Consider the following 26,787-nt stretch of genomic DNA (forward strand, 5'->3'; position numbering starts at 1 on the left):
TCCCAAATTGATCCTCAAAAACCTGAATTCTACTGAAATCACTCACATAAGAGAATAAAATCAGGGGTTCTGGAAAGCTAATCGTCCAAATAACGGTAGCATGGAGTATCATAGTACACAGTTCACGTAAAGGCATATTATGTATTTTCTTTCATTTTCAAATATCTTGGTAATCCATGGACTTGCGAGGCTGCTATCTGTTGAGGGATGCTTTCCTGGGCAACTCATCTTCAGATTATTGACGTCGATAAATGTTGTATTTATAATGGCAAATGCACTAAGGCAATGAGTGAAGCTCTGACCTTGGTTAATCAGAAATATAACAGATCAGTATATTCTGAAACAAGAAATACTCGAGTTTTGACAAACTCGGCAAGTTTTCGATAAGAGATTGCATAATCTTCTAACATCTATCTATACCATGTTTCCAGATAAGACCAAAGGATAAGCTATTACAATATTGAGGAGTTGTATAACGGAAATAAGAATCAAGCTCAGAAACTCATAAGAAACACATTGGACCAAACAAGCCATTGATGGCACAAGGCATTTGGACGAGTGGTGGTTTTTGACTTACCACAATACAATTACAGATGATGTAAAGTAAATACAAAAGTGGGAGCATCTCCACTATACGCTGATGTCAATACATCACCCGTCCTGATGAACCAAAAAGTGATTCCATGCCTCCAGAGATTTCTTTTGATACGAAAAGAAAGACAGTTTTTTGTGTGCGAAGTTGACGCACACATGCATCCACATGTTGAAGCTTGGTGGATGTGCCATGCAGATACGTGTTGGTCCCAAATGCAAGGACTGCAAAGAATTCTCAACATTCCATCTACCAGCTGAGCTTCCGGTAACCATGAAGAATTTCTTCGGGACTCTAATGTTCCATTGGGGCAGCATCAGTTTCAGATAAAGGTGCTGCAAAAGGGAAAAAAATAACATAAACCTGTCAGGAAGCCCTGCATAGTTTGTGTAAAAACGACATGCAAGGGGTAATCTCAAGAGCAATCCAGGGAAGTGAACGTAGAGGTTCGAACTCGACTAATACTTCTGTCAATTGCTTACCCAGCTTGAAGCAGGATGAGAGGTGATCAAATAAGCAATATTTTGGAGACATTTACATGCCCATATATACAAATCCATTCATCAGCATAAAATTCCAAACAAAATGAGAGGGGTCCATGAAGAAAAATGTTTTGTGAAATAATAAGTCCCAAGCAAGACGCACGTGCACGTGAAGAGAAACAGAGAAAGAACCAACCGGAGTGAGGAAGGGAGAGAGAACCATGACTTTAGAACTGAAGCGTGGGTGGTTGATATAGAGGACTATCTGCCCATCCAGGAAACTGGTCTTGGTTTTTTGGAGTTTTGAAAATTTCTAATCTCTCTTTCCTCTCACCTTCATAGTATAGATTGATTGCAGCATTTGTTCTAATAATTATCAACAGGTTTTCCTCATCTAAGGCCTATTATTTTAGATGGATGCATGAGTCTAGGTGCCACACAACTAATTAAAAAAATGATACTTAAATCATTGCAGAAATAAGTAAGGGCATTGTTATATCTACCGAGCAAGTCCTCGTATGTATCTTGGAAGCATGATTCCATTAGCAATGGAGGTGAGAACACTTGATCCAGATTATCATCAATGTCGGTAAATGTGCTCCATGCATTACCAAGGGCTGGCTGAAGTAGCTCTGCCTGTTTTTTATAATCATCAAGTCCATTCAATTTATATGACTTAACTTGCACTGAATTTAACTGGCTCCTGGTGTTAGAAGGGAGATCTTTTGTATTCCTGGAGACATGGATTTCTGGTGGAGAGAAAACCAGTTGCTGTTTTCTTCGATTTGGAACGGCATCTACCTCTTTTCGGGAAACACCTGTTGAGAGAGGCATGAAGAAGTGCTCAGGACCATCATCACTGCTCTTCTCTTGGGACCATTCTGTATTGTTTGATAGCCTTGGCAATGCAGCTTCACGAACAGAACACCTAAGTTTCTGAGCATGATAACCATCACTATCTGTGAAAACAGGAAAAGAAAGGAATTAACTGAGTAGAAAAACAATAATATACAGAAGATTGGTCATGCCCTTATCACCAGAAAACTAGAGAAGTACGAAAACAAGCAAAGAAGCTCAAAATTCAGCAGATATTTATGGGAAAATACTCAAGTAGGCAGACAACCAGAGGTGCCAACCTTGTGTTGCACTATCAGTTTGAGCTTTTGTAAAGGGTGGTGTGGTTGGTTTCCCTACTGGCAGACTTTGTTGGTTTGATTGGGTAGTTGACGCATGTCGCTTTGGTGTGTGCATGCCTTTCCCTAATGAATTTGGAGCTAAACTAAATAACTGGGGAAGTTTCAAAGCAGGACTAGTTGAAACCTTTTCAAGCTGGACAGAGGAGAGTTTAGCAGTCATCCCCGAAACTTCATCACTGGTATTTTCCTGTTTCAAATTGAAAAATGATCAGTTGGAGGATAAATAAACATATAAACGAACAAAATATAAGTCTTGCAAAACCTAAAACAACTCCATTGGACTACTATCATTCAAAGCCGGAGTGTTATGACACATCCAGTAAGAGAATTGATAAGTTCTTACGAGTGGTCTTCCAGTGTTTTGAGACATCATCAGCGAGTTTGATCTAGCATCGTACTCATCCACCGTCATTGAAGAAATACTATTTACTTCTTCAGTGAGCTCTGATATTGACTTCTGCATTGCTGGAATAGCTTCCTTTAGTTGATTGATGAGGCCCTACGTTGCAGACAGAGTAATATCAGGAAGTAGTCAAACTATAGAAACATAAGGCATAAAATGGCTTGAATTTCCAGCACAAAGATAACAACAACGTAAGATGAAGCAAGGATGACACGTACAATTTTAAATATCATTAGGGCAATCTTCCATAATATAAATGCATATATATAGGATGATATGTATGATGTGCATTTTTAACCCTCCTAGGAACCCTGATTGTTGGGACCATAACTGGGTTGTACCTTTTCTATGTACATATAAGACAAGGACACTACATATTTTGGAGATTACGTCTGAAACGGCAGTGTGCATCCCATTCTGCAAGGTTTTGTGGTGAAAATTGGTTATGATCATGGACTACAAAGGATGAAATCAACTTAAAGTAAAATTCATGGCGAGCACTCACATATGCATATGATTAACCACCTAAATCGAAAATCCATCAAGTACCTAGAAATTTAAACTCAAATGTTTGGTAGTTATTTTCTTGTCTAGAAGCAGAAATAGGGTAACAAAATGATTAGTTGTCATTAAAATAGCCACATGATCATGATCCAATTTGCAACATATACAGATCAAATTCCAGCGAGTATTGATGTTCTGAGCCATAAATTATAATAAATCACTGCACCTTACCAATAAAATCATTCAGCATGTCCACTTGATGCATAGGTAAGAAATTTCCAATCTTGCCACTTCAATAATATAATGCTGTAGATCTTGATCAATAGCGTAAATTTTTTTATTTAAATAGCCTTTCATGCACTTTGCACTGATTTACTGGCTCGATAGCAGCTAGCACATGTACAATCATATAATGAAGTTATCTCAGCTCAAGTAATAGTTGACGAGGCAATATTGCAGACAAGGCAAGACATTGCTGTGATCCAGTTGCATATAACAATCAATGTTACCCTAACAATCCATAATTTAGGTTTCTTGACATTATGTGACAGCTTTTGGCACTTCTATACAAAATTCATAATTCCAACACTAAATTCACCGAAGCTTTTATCAATGTCGCAAAGCAACTTGTCCAACTTGTACACATAAGAGCGAACTCATCCTTGTGTCATATTTCCTAAAGGTTTCTGCATTGGAATTTCTTGAACACCTTGACACTTCACATCCATGTCACGTATCCGTGTAAACATTGAGGATAATCATCTTTATTATATAAGCAAATGTCTCTGCATAAATATTACAATCCAACTTGAAAAATCCACAAGTAAGAATCAAACCTTATATCACGTAACGACTTACAACAGTACTCATATCAGCAATCAAATGGTGAGAAAATATTGCATTCTCTTGAATATTTTCTGGACAGAGCCAAGATTATGTGAATGTTGCCTAGTATCTCTATTTCCTCCACAGCAAGCCAAAGAGACCGAAGCACCACAGAATTAGGGAAACTAATAATAGTTAACAAATGAAATCTAAATGATTTAATTTATTATTGTGCATAGAGCACGATAATTTTATGACTGACAGTTACAAGGAAACTAATAAAAGGAGATCTGAATTTTTTTTAGTAAGTCTAGTGACTTGTAATCAAGGTTTAGAGATTCGTGTACCATGCCCATGCCAATCAGGGGCAGTATAGCATGCATATGATAATGTATATGGCATGTATGAAAATTTATAATAAAATTCACAACTAGTACGCTAAGCTACTTCTCTTTATTCAACTTATTTTACCCATCAACCCACTTCAGTGGTTTTATTCTAGTATATAGACAACTTGTAGACACATAAATGTGGCTTTAGACTAATATATAATACTTTAAGATCAAAAATCACTCTACCAATTGTCTGCCATTTAACATGTGCACTGCTCAGCTTCAAGTTATTCATTATACAGATTAACTTTACAAACCTATGATACACATCATGGTTTGCCGAACCATTCTGTACCGGGCCGGTATGGACCGGTTCGGCCTGGAACCGGTATCCGGACAGCGTGAATACCGATTCCAGCTGTCTGGGTACCGGCTCCAGCTGTTTTCAGGCTGGTACCGATCGGTACGCATGCGTATCGGCCCGTACCGGTGCGAACCGGCCAGTTCGCACCGGTACCTTTTTTTTTTTAACCACAACGCGCGCGCTGTGGTGTGAGAGTGCGTGGCTCGAAAGGGCCATGCGCTCCCTCGAGGCAGAGCGCCCGGCGCGAGCACAGGGCCACACACTCGCGCGCGGTTCCCCCCATGTGTTTCCACGCTCGACGCGATTTCACGGCGCATGGGTGCGATTTTCCACGTTGGGAATCGCCCTATGCGGGTCATAAATGCCACAAAGTGGCATTTGGACAACTCTACCGCGTCGGCGTGTGGACGCGGACGCAAACCAAAAAATAAAAATTTCCGCACGCGTCCATGAACCTCAATAAAAAATATATATAAACAAAAACCGGTTCGTACCGGACCGGTTCCGGTACGAACTGGTCTCTAACCGGTCCGGTAGGCGACCGCTACGCCTGCCGGTACCAATTCAGCGTACCTTGGTACACACAAACACAAATAAGTTTAAACATTCATGCTAAGAACTACCTGAAACATGCAATTATTTATAGGTTACCAATACATTATAAGTGTAATATAAATACTATTAGTACTACGGGAATTCCATATATTGAAGTACATATACTATGGGATACCATTACATGCTATGGTACTATTTCCTAGATAATTATATTATCATTGTCATTCCATCCGTAGATGAAGTTTCCAAGTTCTCTTTAAACAAGCAATAAAAATACTTATAAAGAGTTCCAGGCAATTTGGAGAGGAAGAAAGTTTGTGCCACTATTTGTCAACCAATAAAAATATGTAACATGATGAAATGCATCAATTCAGGCCAGCAGATACAAATATAACGCTATGTCCCTTTACCACATTGATGAACTATCAGAAATGGTACAGATTGTAGATAAAATACAGCATGGACGAGCACCTTAACACTAAGTTATTATTCAATTGAAATATTACTAAATTAATAAACAAATTTGATTTGCCTATCAAAACAGACCAATGAGCAGTGGATTGTTCGTTTCTCTGTTTGGTTATTTCTTTACTTTTATACCTTAAAAGGAATAAATATCTACAGAGCAATTTGAAGCAAGAAGTATCTTCAAATGTACACATGCCGACATTCAACTGCAAATACAGCTAACAGGCATAGGCAGACCAAAGGCACGTGCAGCATGGGTCTTGCCTGGAACATGGACAATTTCAAAAACCAATAACACATTTAGGCCATGTTCAGGCAGCCATTTACCAAGCTTATAACCCGAAAAACTAAAGCTCAAAACCAGTCTCCACCACTATCTTGCCACAATCACAGTGCTAGGCATGATTTAACTTGAGATTAGAGTTTAGATACAAGTAGGCAAGAGCTAGATATGCCCTGGCTCATAATTAAACCTATTTGTAGTCTTTGGCTCAAAGCCATAAACAATAATGTAACTTGAAGAAGAGAATTTGTAAGAATAAAATCCTAAAGCCAGTTAAATTTATCATTCTATTCCTCGCACTGCAAACAAATGCAATAATGGGTAATGTAGTAAGTAATACGATTAAACATACTATTATGCTTAGCACTAGAAGCACTAGAAGATGAAAAATCATCTTTCAAATATATTGTCAACATAAAAACAACATCAACATATTAATTGAAGTAATATTATCTTCATTTAGATTCATTAGGTCCGTGACCCCTTCTTTATGAGTTTATATTATCTGTTAATCAAATATATTCTTATAATATCAAAGTAAGGCCTAAAAAGGGAAAGAAAAAAAAAAAGAATATCCCTTCAATCCTGTGGACAATAAAAAAGAAACAAACAAAGAAAGAAAGAGCAATTAAACCACCTCCAAGATTATCCGCATAAACAAATAATCAAGGATCCTTCTTTTCTATACACAACTTTTCTTCAAGGAAAATTCTGCCAATAGCTAGGTATCTAAGAAGGCTGAACCTTAGCGTTGAAGCAAGATTTGGTACTAACTTCAAAAATAGATAACCATCAAAAAACTAGTTTTGGCTATTAGTTTTCTTTCTTCTCAGCTTCAGTGCTTCATGTTCTTAGATTCTTATGAGGATGAACCTCAACTTCCTACCACATCGGACTCACAACCCAGTAGACACAAAAGCAACTTCATGAACAATAATGGCTTGAAGAAGAATGATGAAAACTCCTCGCACACCAAAGACAGAAGAAGCTGCTTGCCGAATTTCTTTAGCACAGTATATTGCATGCTGTATATTTCCTGACTGTTCTTTTTCTTTTTGGATCAAAGAAAATAAGCTTAGCCTAATCAATCATTCATACAATCAAAAACTCAATGGCAGCTAAAACAAGCTATGAATAAGATAACTGCCATGGAAGTATTGCCGAACCTGTATGCTAACTAAATGTTGCCGATGTTCTGCAAGGTTTGCAACCAATGACTCAGCATGATCACTAGTATTGGTGTCTGATGTACTATGAAGTAGTTCCGGGCCCTCACCTTCATTAGCCTTAGCCTATAATACCAACAAATGAATAGCAATATCTTGAGTCACCAAAAATAGAATATATTATGGAAGAAATTAATTATGTATTAGGTCAGCCTCCAATAAAAGTATGAACATGATCTAAAATGCAATAAGAATATCTAATAACATGTGACAGAATCCCATGATATGCATATTCCCTATGGTACAATAAATATTTACAAAAAAAAAAAATCAATATCTAAAACAACCGCGGTGACCGATAAACTATTTATTGAAGGACTGATTAACAAGTATGTTACTAGCTTGTTGGATGGCAAATTGAAGAATGGACAAATCAATTCACAATACAATTCACAATACAATTTTGTTAGATATACAAGAATTGATTTGTTAACATTGTTATTGTACTCCCTAAACTTTCCTTAGTCATTGTCAAACACACCCTTCAGAATTTATCTTCTAAAAAATTTTCTTCCTAGACATCTGTTACTTATTAATACTGATGCATTTATTAATATTTTATAAAAATTCAAGTTATTACCAGATGAACTATGGACATTTTGGATCTGAAAATGCATGGGCCAGAAAATCAAAATTTTAACACTAGATCAATTAAATCAATCCATCAATCAGACCAAACACTCTAGGAAACAAGATGTTAGGCATGATAAATTGAATTTTATATGAAGGAAAGAAAGGGTAAATTCAGCCCTTCTCATCCCCTTCTCTCCCCGTTAAACTCTCATTCTCTTTACTCTATTATCAATTTATCCTCTTTTAAAAGTTCCTCACTTAGCCTTGTTTACTGTTGTTAACAATAAAAGACTCAGATCACAAAAGATCTGAGTCAACATTCAAAAGAATCTTCAGCAAATTGTCATCAATTATTCCTGTTCTGATTTTCCTTTCTCCTTCTCAGCTAACCCTATTTGTTGCTAATTGCTGCTATTTTACAGCAGAAACTACAAATCTAAGAATGATCATAATCAGTTATGCAGTAACAGCCTCTCTGAAAGCTTCCTCTTGGCTCCACAGAAAAAACACAAACATTTGGGTCCAAAGCAAAATCTGATCCACCAACATGTCCATTTCATCCAAGATGTTGCAACTGCAAAAATCTACTAGTCAAGGACTTTATTGTGGCCTCAACCTTTTAGTTATTTTGTTGCAATTTTATTGCATATACTTTGTAATGAATCAGCTAATACTAAGGCATGCTACATTTCATAGCTCTATTTCTCACATCACAGAAAGGATGATAAGTACTACACTCTGGCTTTCTTGTTTCCAGTAGAAGTGTAGTATCATGCGAACATAGTATTATTTAAGCAGGAAAAAATAAATAAAAAATGAAAACAGAACACTCCAAAGTCCAAACATAGTTGATATCTATAATGCATTAAAAAATCATGTAATAATTATTAACTTTCATATTTATTGTTTTGAAAAGTAATAATATTTCATCCATTCATTACAACATTTTAAGGGCAAAACAAGTAAAGCTACTCCTATACAAATAACAAATCAGACATCATATTAGGGATGAATGGTAAGCGCATGCTTTATGTTTATCTTTTATTATATCAAAATTTATATAAAACATACCTCATTTTATATCATATGAATTAGCTGAATACTTAAGGGTCAACGAAGTGCTTTATAAAGACACATAAATTTCAGGCAAAGCTAAAATTCAAGATGATCCATCTGGTAGGTTTCTCCAAGTCTCAGATACACCGAACCTTCACAAACAAATCTTACCCCATAAAAGAACTTGAAGTTATTGACAGTTATGTCCAAAGATATTTAAAATATTCTACACATGTATACAACCATGATGAAAAGAAGAAAAAAGATATCTAAGCCCATCAATTAAAGACCTTAAACAAAGCTCACACAACTGATTCTTTCCACCTTTTTGCTTAGACAGACACTGTTGAAGATGTGTTGCAATTCCAATAGATAAACTAGAGGCTTGACATAAGATAAACAGTCAGTTGCAGAAAAGAGACCACACTATCAAAGGCATCATGTTCAATCTACATTAACCGTTGACATAAGAGAGTAAAGAAAGCATTCCACCAGAATATAGAGAAAAACAACATTGTAAAAGAAAATTTCATCTCCAGCACACAAAGATTTTCATAATGTTGACAAATTAGTTTGATCTTCAAACACATGCCAGCTGATACTAATGTCTCCAGTAAAAAGCCAATCATGCAACCATAAGTCACCTACTGCAGATCCATGTTACAGCTTAATTTGCAGTACAGAACAACCGACCAAGTTAAGGGACTGTTTATGGATACGTTGTAAAGCATGAGTCCAACGTCTGAGAATTTCGGCTACATCAACAGTGGGGTGAACCAAGGTCTGCCGTACCGGGTCCGGTAGGCATACCGGTTGCCTACCGGACCGGTACGGGCCGGTTCGTACCGTGCTCCGGGCGGTACGAACCGGGAAGCTCTTCCCCGCCGGAACCGGGGAAGAAGAAGAGAACCAGAGAGAGCGCGGGGAAGAGAGGGAGGGAGCCCACCTTCGGCCGCCATCGGAGAGCCGTGGAGGGGCGTCGGAGGCCGGTGGGGGGCGGCGAAGCCCGGCGGGGGACGGGAGAACCCGCGGGGGCGCTGCGGAGGCTGAGGCCGCGGTCGCGTCTTCGCAGTGCCCCCGCGGGTTCCCCCGTCCCCCGCCGGGCTCCGCCGCCCCCCACCGGCCTCCGACGCCCCTCCGCGGCTCTCCGATGGCAGCCGAAGGTGGGCTCCCTCCCTCTCTTCCCCGCGCTCTCTCTTTTTCTCCTCGTCTTCTTCGTCTTCGACAAGGAACCGGCCTGTACCGGTTTCCACGGCTCCGGCGTACCGGTAGCTGGCCGGACCGGTTTGTACCGGCCCGTACCGGCCGGTACGGGCCGATTCGGCATACGCTGGGGTGAACACTTCCACTTCTCTCATCTGCCCTAGAATGATTTTCATTTGTGCCTTGAAATTGAGGCAAATCCATTTGCTCCTGATTATCTATGTGTGGAGACATTTCACCAGTGCAAACTGATAGTACATCTGAATAAGAAACATGTGAACTGAGATCCATGACTGCAAGCAAAGATGTTCCAGAGATGCAATACCTGATAAAAACAAATGAATGTAAGAAAACAAGCAATCTGTTCAAAAAATATTTTCTAGGAAATTTTATATTTCACCTATGTTCACCATGGGCTATCAAGTCCTCAATAGGGCCAGAAGCTAAATTTTCATGTTGACCTGCATACGAAAATAAACATCAAACATTCCTAGAGCAAGTTCGGTAAATGTGAACCATAGAAAGAGAGTTGGAAAAAAAAATTAAGGTTTCCTTGACATTGTTAAAGTTTTAATAATTTATTTCAATGATAAAAAAAAATGGAGGCCTGGTAAAATAGCAAGATAAAGTAAAGTAAATGTGACCCACTCATAGCATTTCTTTTATTAAGAATTCAAGCTTCCACATAAGACGATAATATCATGAAAACATTTTAAAAATAAGTATGCATGTTCCACACTAGGAAGTATCAAAATGGATTTTGTTTGGAAAAAAGAAGATTCCCAACATTCAAATGCAGCACATGCACAATATGAGCAAGAGAACCTACTAATCAATTTACACGTCTAGGCAAAACAAAGAAGAAAGTTCCACTTCAAATGAGAAAAAAACAAGAACATATACAGAAACAGAGATATATAGACTAGGCTACACTACTGGATCTCCACTTAGATCCAATCAAGTCTAGATCGGACGATGGGGTTCCCACATCAATGATCTGATCCCACACCAAAAATCATGTGATTTGGAGACCTCTAGCATATGCATCTAGTGGTTAAAAACATTAATTGTTTTGTTACTTAAATTGTCTTATTTTTTGACCACTTGATACATAGGCTAAAGAGCTCCAAATCATATAATTTTTCGTGTGCAAGTAGATTAGAGATAGTAGATCACATCCAACATCTCAAATCATCAACGTAACACTATTATCATCTAATCTAGGCCTAACCAGATCTAAGTGGAGATCCACTCGAGCGTAGCCAAGGTCTCTCTGTCTCTCTCTCTCTCTCTATACACTACAAAATAATTGATATCTCCCGGCGCTATATTTGGCCTATACCGACGCTTTTAAGCGTCGGCGAATTTCTCACCCACGCTCCCCAAAGCGTGGCTCCGACGTCGGGCAGGTGGGCGTGGGGCCGGTTTAGGCCGACGCGTGAAGAAAGCGTCGGCGGTCTATGCCGACGCTTTTAAGCGTCGGCTAAGGTGGCATATGCCGACGCTTTTAAGCGTCGTTAAATAAGGTGGCATATGCCGACGCTTTTAAGCGTCGGCAAGCTTCAAAGGCGTGCCAGTTTTCCAGTGTTGTGCCGACGCTTGTAAGCGTCGGCAAACTACAAAGGCGTGCCAGTTACCCAGTATTGTGCCGACGCTTTTAAGCGTCGGCAAACTTCAAAGGCGTGCCAGTTACCCAGTGTTGTGCCGACGCTTTTAAGCGTCGGCAAACTTCAGGCGTGCCAGTTTTTCCGTGTTGTGCCGGTCGCTTTTGCCGACGCTTAAAAGCGTCGGCAAATGATTTTTTTTAAAAAAAAAAATTATAAAAGTAATTTTTAATACCCTGTACACATTATATTCTAACAAAACAAATACACTAAATCATATATATAACAAAATACACGTCACAAACAAGAACTTTGATTACATTCATATTATAATATTTGATTACATTGTACTTCAAAAACATTCTAAAAATATACATCTCAAATTCCTAAGTACACAATCTACGATATGGGGGCTATATTTTAAAGTTAATACTAGTATATAACCTGCTTGATGCATAAGGTACAATTTTTGTTCCTTCTTCCAACTATTCTTCAAATACAATATAGCAATATAATAATTATAACAAACAGAAGGCTTCAATAATTCTATTGCACATTAAACAATTAACTTTAATGATGGCCGAGTAGAAGCCCCCATCATTTTCCGCTGTGTATATCTTTCTGTCAGTCTCAACATCAAAAATAGTCACCACATTTTCCGCTGCTGCTGCTAAATACTGTCCAATGTAAGGCTGAAACCTAACTTGCACTGTACCACCCTGTTTGACCAACAATAAAGAATTAATACATGAGCACAATTAACTACAACCAAAGGTGAACATATAAAAGCATAATCATGAAAACTAACCTTAGAAACACGTGAGCATGAAAACCGGGCTGGTTAAGAGTCCTAGGCTTCAGAGAAGCATTAACAAAAAAGAGCTATTGGAGATAAAGAAAATGCATGCTCTGTTTGATCCAGTGATCCCTGCATGATGGTTGAAACAACTGAATTGGCATCAGTCTTGTTGGTTTCAATGCCAGTTGGCATCTCTACCAACAGCATAGTGTAAATGGAGGCAGGGCCATCTGCTGCCCTGAAATAGGATTTGCTGTTAGTTACCTTCAGGAGTCCTGGGCTTTGCTGTTAGCCGCCGTCAGTACTTTTAATCCTCTTGGAGTGTAAGATCATCCCTATTAAAATATAAGAAAAATGCTTGTTATTCGCCAGATAAGCACCGAAGACAGCTACACTTGAAACCAAAACCTTCAGCAAGAATTTTCTGCCGAGCCTCATAACCCATGCTAACATCAATATAGCAGATCCGCAGTTCCTCACCTAAACCAGTTAAAATATTAATTAATTATCAAGACAATTAGCTTCCATTCATAGTAGAAAAGAAAAGGATAGTATAATGCAAATAGTTCATAAGGTAACTGGAACAAAGATTGTGCCTTAACAGACCTGCTTCGATGTCATGGACAGCCTTCAATTTTGCATTTGCATTCTCTATCCATAATATATGTGTATTTGGATCTGGAAAAAAAAATAACAATTGTTTAGCTTATCTATTTCTTTTCCACAACAAAGTGTTGGATACAGATGCCAAAGTTAATATGACGGAATTCAAAATGCATACAAGAGCACCTACAAGAGCACCTTATGCTCATTTTGAGTTTATAAAATACTTATCCACCAAGTAGCACAAGATCTGTAATAGATATTTTGTAAGCCTAATGCAATGTTTGTTTGGAATAATAAAGGCTAGAATGGAATTGATATTCCAACTTCGGTCTGATTCCAACATTTGGCATACATGCTGGCAAGGGAGAAAATGAGGTGGAAGAAGGAATATGGATAGGAGACAGGCTTAGCCTCATCCTTCTTCCTGTCTTCCTGCTCCTCTACCTTGTCAAAAGGAAGCAAAGGCCTCTCAGAACCTACACCAGGTGGAACACAGGAAACATCGAGCACATGTCAAAGGCTTATGAGGTTCCATATCAAAATAAATCACCTGAAGGCAGGCACATAACTTCCCAATAGATTTCACCGGACTATTATGGTGGGACTTACAGACCCTAGGATACCCCCCCCTGCAAAGGGCACTCCATCTGCTTACCCTTCCTGTAGTTTATAAGCAGCCCACAGAAGTAACTTGAAGCCCTCGTGTCAGACCAAAAACGTAGGGCAAGCACTTCACGATTGTAAGTGCCACTCCCAAGCGAGGCTCAACCACAAAAATTTACATGGTTTCCATCTTCTATAGACAAATTACTCTTATCTTTGCCACCTGATACGTCAAGTTAGTGTTGTAGATATTGGAAGGTCAAATGCAGTGGGAAATCGGAGACCAGAGCCTTTGAACTTTGATACAGGGCATAACCAACAAAAGATGTTAGGCCCTAGTACCTGCAGGAAAAATTGATTTGAAGTTAATCAATAGCGTAATGACCAGATATCAGATATCCAGGTGCATGATCTCCCCTGAGCTCATATATATAAACAGTCAAACATGAAACAAACTTGTGTTGCGCACTTTAAAGAAGACACATGATTTAAGGACCAACCAATGGCTACCCTTTAAAATTAAGCCTTCAATTGGAACCATGATAAACTTGTAGCTCAAAATACAAAATGCCTTGAAAGCTAACTAGCCTGAACTGAGAGCAAGTGCAGTTGTAGTGAAGCAGAACCCTTAATGTTTAAAGAGTGAAAGAAACAAGGAAAGAAGTCATCTAGCGTGCACAACATCTTAGTTCGAAAAGATCCACATAAGAGTGACCGTCCTCTTCTCCAATGTAAACTTCACAGAACCATAAAATAAAGTAGATGCTAAGCAACAATAACAAAAGTATATGATTGAAATAATGTTGACCTTGAAAGTAGCAATAGAACATATCCAAGATAGGACAAGCAGGGATTAATACGAGTGAAAAATGTCTATGCTATCACCATACCAATGATCTGTCAAGTTGATAAATGTCCGAAAGTCAAAATCAGACTTGAGGAATGATGCTATCAAAGTGAGTCATCTTCTTCTTTTTTTCTTTTAGAGGAAAGTTACTCACACATGTTGTTTTATTAGAGTAACTACTCTGCAGCTGATCCTTCTGTGCATCATGAATAAAATTTCCAACAAAAAGAACCTGAAATAATATTAGAACGTGCGATGCATGTCCGTCGATGTTAATTTAATTCCTTGTTCCCATGACTTCTGATTCATCAAGCATTGCATCTGTATCTTAAAATCTTCCATGCGAATAAGCTCAGACTGCAGGTACCCCCCACCCCACAAAAGCCCCTCTCTCTCTATCTCTCTCTCTCTCTCTCTCTGGGTTTTTTTTTGTAATTTCCGAAGCAAACCTTTTCATTTGCAGTTGAAGCTTTGAAATGCACAGTTGTTGCCGGACTAGTGATCCAACTGGCAGAGACAACTACAGTTCCCACAATTTGAAGGGATCCCTCTCGTCAGCTTTGGTTCATCGTCTCCTTGGGGCTTGGGGACCCCAACCAAGTCATCTCATTTGTCTTGATAACTAAGGAAGCAACTTTTGGCTAATTAGGTAACCAGGGGTAAAAAAAAAGCCATGCTCCAAGCCCAGCCCAGCCTCATCGCCATATATTTCCTCTAGAACCAACAAAGACATATAAGATAATGCTTAGATCCAACAAAATGCCATCTCTATTCCTTTCCACAACTTCCATGTACGTTATATAAAGTCCATGAATCCACTACCCTAACCCTTCAACATCCATCCAAGTCTCTGTCTCCTCACAAGCGTATCAAATGTGGAAATGTTCTTCAGCAGAATCAGCACTATCATCAACAGACTCCTACAATCTCTTCAATATATAGTTACACATGTTTCAATGTCCTTATATGTAAACCTAATTTCATGGTTTTTCATGAGACAAAGTTAGAACTTGCAATGCAGCGTGGACTATTAAAAGCGCACAAGCAGAAGACGACCACTATAGAGACAGCCAACATATCAGAGCATGAAGTTGATCAGAAAAAAGCCAACTAAGTATTTTGTTGCTTCTAAACAGGTATCAAGTGTATTAGAAGCTCCAACATTAGTACTGCTGTATACAAGAGCAAAGCCTTGATTCATCACCGGTTTATACGACTACCACAAACTACAGCAGCAGATCAAACCAAGCCCAAAAATTCCAAGTTTACTGAGCAAAAAGCCAAACAACAAAGAAAGAATAGCACCAATTCTCATCGTATCAAAAATTAGCATCAGCTGAAAATCAGCATCACTAACTCTTAAAAGCCATGGCAACCCTCCAATTTCAATCAGCATATCATCATGCACCAACCAGACTTGTCAAAACCATAGATAAACCCATAAACAAAACACAGAAACATTGACAAACATTTCTTCCTTCCCAACAAAACCAAGATCGACCGAGTCAGAGACCTGGTAGCATCGACATCCAACAAAACCAAATATAATAAATCTACATAAATAACAGAGGATCTAAGTGAGCAAAGCATTAGATCAAGGCCGCAAGAATTTGAGATCTAAGAAGGGGAGTGGTGTGGGGTACAACAACATAGCTTACTTATGAGCGCTATACTGGTGTTCCATTCTCATCAGTTCCTCGGAAGAGGAGGGGGCGGATTTGTGGGGAAGGGCGCACATGCTCCTCGCCCCAATCGCCCTTCCCAGCATCCATTGCAACGATCTCTTGGTCGCAATCATTTGATCTGCTCAGCAGCAGGAGGAGGAGGAGGAGGAGGACGAGCAGCAGCAGGAGGAGGAGGCTTACCTCAGAGGAGAAGGAGGAAGACGGCAGCGGGGAAGCACCGGCTCGCGATGGAGGTGGGAAGTCGTCGTATTTTAATCTTTTCCCGACGCTTTTAAGCGTCGTTGTATGTAAACCTTTACCGACGCTCCAAAGGCGGGATGTGAGCCAAACTTTTCTGACGCTTTCCCTGCGTCGGGATAAAAGAGTCGGCAAAGCTCATATTTGTTGTAGTGATTTATATATATATATATATATATACTCTACCTATATATATAAAGAATGGAGTATACTCCTACAAGAGGAGAGAGTATCAATTTCTCTCAAGTCAAAAGTCAATAATGAAGCATTTAAATCAAAGAGTCAAACTATTGATCATGGTCTATACCACTAAAATGCCTACACACCAAATATCATATATTATGGTGGTTTCTTACCCAAGCATCATGTGGAAAAAAAAATGGATAGATTCCATTATGCTAGTGTGCTAAAGTAGACTATAAAGCATGTAAATTGAGAATCCATTTTGATAATGATCTACACATGTTAAAACATATTTATTTATTGAATATGGGATAGACTATGCTCCTCTTGAAAGGAGAGGCACCTATTTCTCTCAAGTCAAAAGTAAATAATGAAGCATTTAAATCGAAGATCCGCATCGTTGATCATGATCTATACCATCAAAAATGCCTATAACCAAATATCATATATTTCAGTGGTTTCTAGCCTATGCATCATGTGGACACAAAATGGATTGCTGCCATAGTACTAGTGTGCTAAAATACATGATAAAGCATTTAAATTGAGAATCCACCTTATTAATCATGTCTATACATGTTAAAACATATACTAATTAAAAATCAATAAATTTTAATGTTTAGATCATAGATCCACACCATTGATCATGATCTTTACCACTAAAAATGCGTATAAACTAAATATCATATATTCTTGTGGCTTCTAACCTATGCATCGCGTAGACTTAAAAATGAGCAGTTTCCATTGTGCCGATGTGCTAAAATATATTATAAAGTATTTAAACTAAGAATCCATCTTATTGATCACGATCTACACATGTTAAAATATAAAGTTTTTTGCATGAATACCCTTTTAAATATCGAATTTTACATTAATACTCTTCCAAAATTGATATTTGCAAGTATATCCTCGTAAAACACTTGTTTTGTTATTTTACCCTTTTTATCCTTATTTTTGCATATGTACCCACACTATCTAACGCCATTAAAAAAATTAATAGTTTCAAATTAAAATGACTAAAATACCCTTAATGGGTAGATGTGCAAAAAAAACATTTATAAGGTGATCAAAAAATTATTTTATTTTTAATTAAAATAAATATGGTTTCTATTAACGGTGTTACAAGAACCATTATGTTATGGGCATTTGTGCAAAAATAGTGTTTAATGAGGGTACAGAAATAAATATAAATTTTAAGAGGGTATTCGTGCAAATTTGAATTTTTAGAAGGATATTCATGCAAAAAATCCTAATATATATATAGAATAAAAAATGAAATAAATTTTAATGCTTAGGTCATTGCACAATGTGGTCTTGCATCATTTTAATTATTCAATTTTGCACCCATTTCAAGCATAGGTTAGAGACAACGAAAGCACAAGATTTTTTATTTGTAAGCATTTTTAGCGATAAAGATCATGATCAACAACGTGGATTTTTTAAATTTGGATGCCCCATTATTGATTTCAGATTTAGAGAAGTAGATAGATAAATAGATATGATCACTATCTACATATATTAAGACATATAAAAATATAGTAAAGCACATTATCCAGTTATGGTCCCAACAATCCGAGATCCTGGGAGGGGCAAACTAGGGACAAACCTAACCTTTGAAGTTTGAGCTTTTGTTGTACAAAGTAGCTGCCCCAAGACTCGAACCCGCGCCATTACCATTGCACCTGTCAACCCAAGCCTTTACCATTGCACCTGTCAACCCAAGCCTTTACCATTGCACCAAGCAATGACCTCTCTACACATGTTAAAACATATACAGATCAAAAATCTCTAGATTTTTAATGGTTATATCATAACAAAATATGAGAGCCCATGATATAATAAGGTTTTATTTTTAGTAGCAACCAACTAAAAAAATTCAATAAGCAAAAACAAAAAGGAATAAAATGCAACTAGCAATGTCATACTTTTACTACACCAAAACAAACTATTAGTAACATTCCTTATTGAACATGAACATCATTGTGTAGCATCAGATATGTACATGCAAACAATTTTCTGCTCGATGTCAGAAAAAAAAAAACTTTCTTCCAACATCATGAATGACTTCATAGAGCAACTACAGACATCAGCATATTTGCATATCTCTTGGCAAGAGCAAGCATAATGAACAAGGAATTAATCCAGCAACATGCAAGAAAACATGGAACAATAAGCTAGGAAAAGAAGAGATCGTCTAAACTTTCTACTACCCATAAAAAGGTGATGTTTCGGTTGAGATCGATTGCCTTTTTTGTTTATATTACACCATTCATGCACAGCAATTCCTTAACTTCACAAAGTTTAAATAGGAATTCTTATAGGTCTAAAATATCCCTAATAAGAAGTCAAAGCAAGTTGTCTCTTAACTAATCAATATACTAAGCTCCCTTAACTAAAATATTCCTAATAACTAGTCAAAGCAAGTTTAAATATCCCTCCCTTTTTGTTAACAATCTAAAGACCTATTAGGATATGCTTTTAAGAACCAAAGATAGAAAGGGAGGGATGGAGGGAGGAAGAGAGAGGGCAAGAAGAATGGTGGGAGGGAAAGGGCGAGGGCAGAGGGAATGGAGGGAGGGAAAGGGCGAGGGCAGAGGGAATGGAGGGAGAGAAAGAGAGAACATGGGAGTTTGGGAGAGTGAGAGGGCCCAAGCAGAGTACCCAAAAAAGACTGAAGAGGTCTTTTCTTATCCCGTGGGATCTTTGCTGGGAGGTCATCTGGAACTAGGTTGGGCCAGACCAACCATCTCCACCCACAGATTCTTGTAATATCAGTCCGTGCCATTCCCAAAGAGGACCTAAATAAACAATTGGTTTTCAAAATATCAGCTGATTTTTTTTGTTTATCCCTTTTTTGGTCATTTTTTCACTTCTTTAAATGTTAGAAAGCATTATCTCTAGATTAAACTTACTTTTGCAACTTATGAGAAACATATGGAAACATCTCAACATTACTTTTATAAGCAAATTGAAAGATAAGCGAAATTCCAACACAGGTTCAGCTAGTCTTGATTTGGAATTTCATTAGCATCCCACTATCTTATGTAAGTTTGCCATCAAATTTCAAAAAAGAATAACTGATTGCAAACTAAACATGGTACATGGTCTTCTAAAACATTAAGCAGAAAATAATATATCGATGCTAAATCACCAATAAAATACACCCCAACAGTCCTATATAATATATTCCTTCTAGTGCTTCCATCATATTCACCAGCTACCACCCCTTCAAGCCAACCAAAATTTCATACTCATCCAAGCATTTTGCACAACAGTGAAATCAGCTGTGGAACAAAACTCCAAGCTAGGAAGACTTGGTGAGACACAACTTCTAAACCTTTTGCTTCTCTCTTATGTCAAATTTGATCTTCATTGGAGCTCAATCAATGGCTGCAGTTCTTCGGACTGAAAGAGGAATGGTGGAACTCAAATTTATAACCCTGTTGCTTCGCTTTTATATCAACTTTGATCTTGAAATGAACATCTGCAATAAATAACTAATTGAAACTTGGATGGATTCATAACAATAAAAAGTTATTTCCCAGTTGTTTACTGAAGCATAAAACAAAAGTATCATCCACAAACTGCAGATGACAGATTAGAGATTTTCCACTATTGGAAAGAAACCCAAAATTAAGCCCTTACCACTTATTTTGTTTGTCAATTTGTTGAATGCTTTTCTTCAAGAATGAGTCTGCATGGAAACTAAACCTCTGCTAAAAAGTGAAACTGTAATTTATTGTATCAATTTACAAATGAACATTCAAAAGGAGCATAGAAAATTACATCAATGCAATGCTTAATATTGGTTGTGAAGTGCATAATTTGTTTATTTCTTGCCGTGTAAAACTTGGAAAAAATAATTACAAACTCAACGTAAACAGGCAATATTTTCCTCTACAAAATGGTCATAAATATATTTCATGATATAAAAAATCATAATCTATGTAGAACAAGGTGGAGAAAAGCTCGTCATGTCATGTTGCTCAACACCAACGCCTTCATCGGGTGCATCAGCGAATTGTTGGAGAATCTCATCAGCCAGTGGTGATTCAAAAATCCTTTTTAGCTCATCAAGAGTCGGCAATTGCAGAACATCAGAGTTTGTATCAGGCGCATCAGCGAATTGTTGGAGGATCTTATCAGCTGGTAGTGATTCAAAATTCTCTTGTAGCTCATCAGGAGATGGATACTGTAGTAAGCTATCATGCGACTTACAAGAACAAAACTCCACCTCTTGGTCCAATCCTTCAGTGATCTGTAGGAGGGTATTGCCAGCTGGCCGAGAAATCATGCTATCCTCGATTGGTAATACAAAAGGTTGATACCATATTTCTTGCACCTCCAGCTCTCTGCTTTTCATTTTAGGAACTTCTGTACCACACAATTCTTTGCGAGCACTCGGCCTCAGATAAATTTTGCAAACAACCCAGTCATCCAGCTGCCATAGAGGATGAGAGGCACAGAGTTAATATAATAATGAAAGATATTTCATTAGCAACTCAACTATTAACAAGAGATGTGTGATATTTATGGAAGCATGGCAAATACCTTATTTCGGTCCATCATCATAGCTGCACCACCACATCTTCTAAGGTTCTGGATGGAGTATTCTTCCATCAACCAGATGCTCTTTTCCTCCTTGCCCAAGGGGGTGCGTTCCATATAGCTGAAGTTTTGTTTGGAGCCAATGACCTGGCCCTTGCTGTTGAGCACTGGCTTCACCGATTGGGTAGATTTCCATCGACCTTGGCCTGCAACCCGAGATGCTCTTATGCTGGCTTCTGCGTTTGGATGCTTTCGAGTGGTCCAGGTGAAGAAGAACCCCTCCAAGTTTCCATTTGCCATGGCCATTTGAGCTGAAGAAAGGAACCCAAGAAAAGGATGACGAGTTAGGAACCTTAATCACAACAAATATAGATAGAGAATAAGAAAAAGAAGAGATTATGGTGTTGATATATATATAATCTGTTTACCATTAAGGTTGTTGGGGTGGTTTCCATAGACATCGGCTTCTTTGATTATGTCGCATGGAAGTGGCTGATGGAGGAGCTTCTCCTTGAGGAAGAAATCCAAGAGCTCCTCATCCGTTGGCTGGAAAATAAATCCAGGTGGCACCATCGTGTATTCTGGCTGTGGTATCAGAATATCAGATGAGAGGGAGTCAGCAAAGAAAATACAGTAAAGTTGAAAAAAAGTTGTTACAACACAATTTCATATGCCAGGTATGTCGTGTTTGCAAATTAATCCAGATAACTACTGGGACAAGATTTAGTAATTGTGTTTGTGGATTTTTCGTATACAATGGCTGGCACGCGATAAGAGGATTATTGTAATATGTTATTTTGCCGTATCATTATAGGATTTATTAAAGATTTTACAGGCACGACCTATCCATATGTCAGAGTTATGTTTTGCATAGTCTGATCAATAAGTTTGAGAATTGACCGTCTGTTAATTATGTTTATTGATTTTTCTTGTATGTTGGCCGGTATCAGATAAGAGCAAAGGAGACAGGCAAAAAGTCTAATAGGAGAAGACCAAGAAGAAGAAGAAAAGATGGAGAAGAGTAAGGCACCTCTATCCTCCTTCTTTTGGCAGCGGGTTCCAATGTAGGACTAGCAAATTGTTTCAAATCAGCGAGAGCCTTGCGAGCTTTTGGAGTCAAGTAAATCTTGCAGATGACCCAGTCATCCAGCTGCAAGGAAAGGACCAGAGATGCAACGTTAGAACATCAATTCCTACAATCAAGAAAGATACGGAAACAAGAACATTAAGAGTTATATTTAGGATGATATGCACCTTGTTTGTGTCCCTTATCACACCAGCACTACCTCTCCCTTCAAGGTTTTGCATAGAGAACTCCTCCATCAACCAGATACTTTTGTCTTCGCCACCGTCCCAGTTCTGTTCCATGTAACAGAAACTCTGTTTCGACCCGATGGTGGTACTCTCGGAATCCAGCACTTTCTTGACGCCTTTCGTGGCCTTCCATCGTCCCAGGCCTGCGCGCCGAGATGCACGGCTGGTTTCCCTTGCGCCGGAACGCTTCCGAGGGTTAGAAGTGAAGAAGAACCACTCATAGTCCTTGTTTGCCATGGGATATTCTACTGAAAGAAACCAAGAAAACCCAAAGAAAGGATTAGAAACCCTAAATCAAGAAAGAAGACGATGGGGAAGCGCAAGAAAATTACAGGCCAGGTCCTGGGGGCGGCTTCGGCTTCCATAGACGTCACCCTCCACGATAACGTCGCAGGGAAGAGGCCATTGAAGTAGCTTGTTCTTGAGGTAGGCGACGAGGAGAATCTCGTCGGTCGGTCTGAACAAGTAGCCCGGCGGCAGCATTGTCGTCCCAGCAACCTTTCTTGGACTCCCAAGATTCTCAGACGAAGATCAGAGGATTGAGGAGCAAAAGATCGCACGAGAGTTTGAGCCAGAGAGGGAGAAGGATCAGGTGAGGAGGAACGACTGACGTCCCAAGTATATATAAGGCACGGAGAGGCAGTGATTGCCCCTCCAGAGATTCTTTCGCAAACTTGAACCCGCGCGCTAACGGTCACATTTTTGCTCGAAAAGGTTGTAATCACTGCCGGAATTGCTCCAGTGGAAGTCTTGGGGACTAGCTTATCTTTAGTAAACCGTTATGTTCCCTGGAAGTCTTGATTTGCCGTAATTCCTTATCCTTGTTGGATTCAACTTCCACGTTCTATATTTGGATTAAATTTGGCCTCGGAAGGCCAAATTTCACGTCGGTTTAGGTCTAGTTTGTTGCTATAAGAGCCCTACTGACTCTGAAGCTTAACCTGAGATTACATTAACCGCCATGCAACCAAAGTCAATATGTTACACCCTTAACCTGAGATTGCTTTGACCCTTTGTTTGCAAATCCTGATAGTTGGGACAAGGTTTAGTAATTATGATTTATGGGTTTTCATGTTTGGATTTGTAGAGTCATGAAAGTGGAGCACTCTGCTTGTATTGGTTGTGCAATCACTTGGGATTAAGCTGCAAAACAAAAATAATTTTGTTGCTATTACTTACGTATAGATTGTTCTGCACTTTTACCCAGGGTGTGACCAGGGACTTCCATCTAATTCAGATGTTGATGCATCGACACAACCATCATGCATGCTCATCTGCAGCTTTGACTTTGTCCAATGAGTTGCATCTCCAATAGATCAAGCATCACCATTTGCAAAAAAATTAAAGATGTAGATGGCATCATACAGATGGCTATGTGATTCTAGTCATCATATAAAAACTGAATAGGAGGTGGCAATGCCATCCTGCTACAAAAAAAATTATTTTATGTTGATGGGCATATTTGAAAATTCGGCCATATTTCTATGTAGGATTATCTCCAACCAAATATAGTACTCTTTTTCGAAAGTAATTTTTCTACCAACCAGACATAGTAAAAATTATTTTTCTTTGCAATCATTTTTCTGGATAAATGATTTCCAAACATCGTTAGATTATTATATAACCCGACATACTCCAACCAAAAAAACCTTAGTGGTTTTTCTTTTTAGAAATGAAAAGAGGTTTTGCGTTTGAACCTTGGAGATTTATTTTCAAGCACATGGCATGAATAATTCTTAATAACTTTAAATATACTAGTAAAGTGAACTCATGCAAGAAAAACTTAAGATCAAAATGATCGTCTCAAAAATTGACAAGAATTGTATTCTCAAGGTTGGTTTGGTTGGGAGTAATTTGGTATGAAAAAATAAATCTCATATCAGATTATTATGTTTGGTACAAAAAGAGGATGAGAGAGAGAGCAAACTAAATGATGGGTCACACATCTACTGCACGAAGAGAGGAGGTAAAATAAATACCACCAAAGGGTGGTTTCTCTCCTACATCAGATTACCGAGTGGAGTTAATCTAAAATTGTCGTTGCTAGATGAAAATGTTTCCCTTTTTTCATTAAAGCCCACAAATGCCCTTTTTTAATATTGCCAATCTCACAACAATTCCTCTTGGGGCTTTTTCTATCCAGTCTTGGTGAGAGCCAGGGAACTCGAGATCCTAAAAAACTCAATTGTTCAATGAAAAAAGGTATCAAGTCTCAACTGCCATGAAGTTAGTGTGCACAGGGGCGTGCAACTAGCATTGGGATCGGTTGAAAAGGAAATGATAAGAATTGAAGGGAGGCTAGAAAGGGGCATACGTCTAGATGGCTTGAAACTCTAAAACTTTTGTTACCGTCGCACTGTCATTCAAAGGTGAATAAAGGATGTAGTGCTGGGCTTCAGTAAGCATATAGCATTGGGCTACGGTAGAATGCTAAGTTATGCCTACTCCTAAGGTATAAGCTACTAGTAGATTACAATTAAAATAAGATAAAAAGATGCATTGGATTTATTATCGAAGGCTTTATGTTATAGAATACAATTCTAATATTTATACTAGAATAAATATGAAAAAGTGCAGTAGGCAGAGTGTCTGATCGTCTTGAAGCTCCAATAGGCCTACAAAGATGAAAGATTTATTAGTCTAAGTCAAGAGAGAAGTTAACACTTTAAGAGTATTAATTATTCGACCTTGTATTTGTATTTATGTAACTCTATTAGCCGAAAGTAATAAAAGAATATAGCATTTTACCTGTCTTTTTTGCATGCCCCTCCCAATATAAGCTTTCTATTAATAACTTGAGTATCAGAATTTTTCAGTGTTCGGCCTATCATTTTTATTTTTTATTTTTTACCTTAGGAAGGAGCTTTGTGAAGAGCTACATATATCTGAGTCGAGTTTAGGACAGATTTTTTTTATTATCCATATATGTCCCAGATCAGCTGCAGGTTGGGTAAAACTTGCTTTATTAGAGTTAGGTCAAATCAGATACCTAATTGTTGTGGTTCAAATCTAGCCCAAGGGTGACCACACCGGAGGAGTTGGGGGAGCTGCCGGAGTGTGAAAGAAGACGAGAAGAGCCACCTTCCACGACCGACGGTGTACCTGCATAAAGCTTCACCGTTGTATCCGGTGAGGGCCCTCCGACAATCAAGTTGGAGTGGAGCTTTTTAGGTCCAGCCAAAAGTCCCCATAGGCATTACCTGTTGAGGTTCTTTATAGTCTCGATAGGAGCACTTAGGTAGCGAAGGTACGGCCCATTCCCATCATGAGTTGGAGTGGCGCCCAGCCAGAGCCTGATTATGGCATGCGGTGGAGTCCGTTCTTGGAAACGGTAAGACGTTGATAGCTGTGGCAGGGTATGGCCTGCTCTCATCATGAGAGGGAGTGGCACGCGGTGGAGTTCGTTCTTGGAAATGGTAAGGCGTTGATAGCCGTGTCAAGGTGTGGTCGGGGTAGCATGTCGTGGAGGTGTCGCAATATACAACCACGTAGGAGGGCGAAGACACGCACATGGGTGCGGCCGTTGGTGAGGCCGAGCTCGTCAAGAGATCATATCAGGTATTTGGCGAAGTCGGCTAGACAAGTGTTGAAGTCAGCCTAGCGTCCCAGGTTCCGAGGTGTGTTTGGTGGAGCACCCCGAGCTCGAAGGCCAGGGCATATTACCGGAGAGGGCACCCCGAGCTTGGTCGGGGCGAGTCGGTGAATACCGAAGACGCTCCGAACTTGGTCGGCCGAGTCGACGAATATCCGAAATTGAAGGAGCTTTCGGTGAAATTCGAGGTTGGGCTAATTCTAGGTCAGACCGTGGACACGTTCGGTCAGCGTTGGTATCTTATTGGGCCAAAATTGGGTGGCCCCTTTTGTTGTGAACTGTACGATTCATTTTGCACACCCCCCCCCCCCTAATGGAATGGAGTAAATTACCACCCATAAGCCTATCCATACATCTTTATCTATCAATTCAATCATCTGACATAAAAATAAATGAGAGAGAGTAGTGCAGAGGGCAAATAATGACAGATGATTAGGACTCTGGAAGTCTGTGGTGCTCAAGATTGACTCTTGAAGCTAAGTGCTATGTTTTATTGGTTGGGGAGATATGTGAGCTTGGGCACTGTTACATAAATTGGTGCATATTGAATCCAATGGCTTGTGGTGATTAAATGACATTAAAATATTATAGAATAATAATGTTTTCTTATAAAATATTATAGAGTTGCTGTTTGAAAAGACCGTTTGAGCTCAAGTTTATCATGTTCGTATGAGCCAATTCCTTCAAATATTTTGAATGTGCATGGTTTT

The 26,787-nt window shown here is 38.8% G+C and overlaps 1 protein-coding gene across 22 annotated transcripts; it reads right to left on the reverse strand.

The window, feature by feature from the left end:
- Positions 1-335: 335 nt before the first annotated feature.
- On the reverse strand, positions 336-18,271 carry LOC148714090 (AUGMIN subunit 6-like). 22 transcript variants are annotated; one of them, XM_089930148.1, is made up of 13 exons: positions 16,180-16,378; positions 14,565-14,753; positions 13,072-13,143; positions 12,730-12,945; positions 12,475-12,594; positions 12,236-12,385; positions 10,463-10,523; positions 7,171-7,296; positions 3,015-3,090; positions 2,614-2,769; positions 2,211-2,457; positions 1,578-2,033; positions 336-927 (listed from the first exon to the last, which is right to left on the reverse strand). In XM_089930148.1, exons 9-13 carry the CDS (start codon positions 3,027-3,029, stop codon positions 887-889), a joined length of 915 nt encoding a protein of 304 aa, XP_089786274.1. In that variant the 5' UTR covers positions 3,030-3,090; positions 7,171-7,296; positions 10,463-10,523; positions 12,236-12,385; positions 12,475-12,594; positions 12,730-12,945; positions 13,072-13,143; positions 14,565-14,753; positions 16,180-16,378; the 3' UTR covers positions 336-886. The 22 variants fall into 22 exon arrangements, with proteins under 22 accessions (XP_089786274.1, XP_089786268.1, XP_089786278.1 ...); XM_089930142.1 differs by having other exon boundaries at positions 13,072-14,016; XM_089930152.1 differs by lacking the exons at positions 14,565-14,753; positions 16,180-16,378 and adding an exon at positions 16,387-16,450 and having other exon boundaries at positions 12,730-12,800.
- Positions 18,272-26,787: the final 8,516 nt, after the last annotated feature.

Source organism: Phoenix dactylifera, chromosome 4 (genome assembly GCF_051530095.1).
Source record: "Phoenix dactylifera cultivar Ajwa chromosome 4, Ajwa_hap1_PhDact_Kaust_v1.1, whole genome shotgun sequence".
NCBI lineage: Eukaryota > Viridiplantae > Streptophyta > Magnoliopsida > Arecales > Arecaceae > Phoenix > Phoenix dactylifera.

Bases quoted from the DNA above. Each gene is read 5' to 3' on its own strand.
- LOC148714090 (XM_089930154.1), bottom strand. The intron at 2,034-2,210 runs GTTGGCACCTCT...CTGTTTTCACAG, and splicing joins AACTGATAGTGCAACACAAG to ATAGTGATGGTTATCATGCT. The intron at 928-1,577 runs GTAGATATAACA...TCCCTTTTGCAG, and splicing joins TACATACGAGGACTTGCTCG to CACCTTTATCTGAAACTGAT.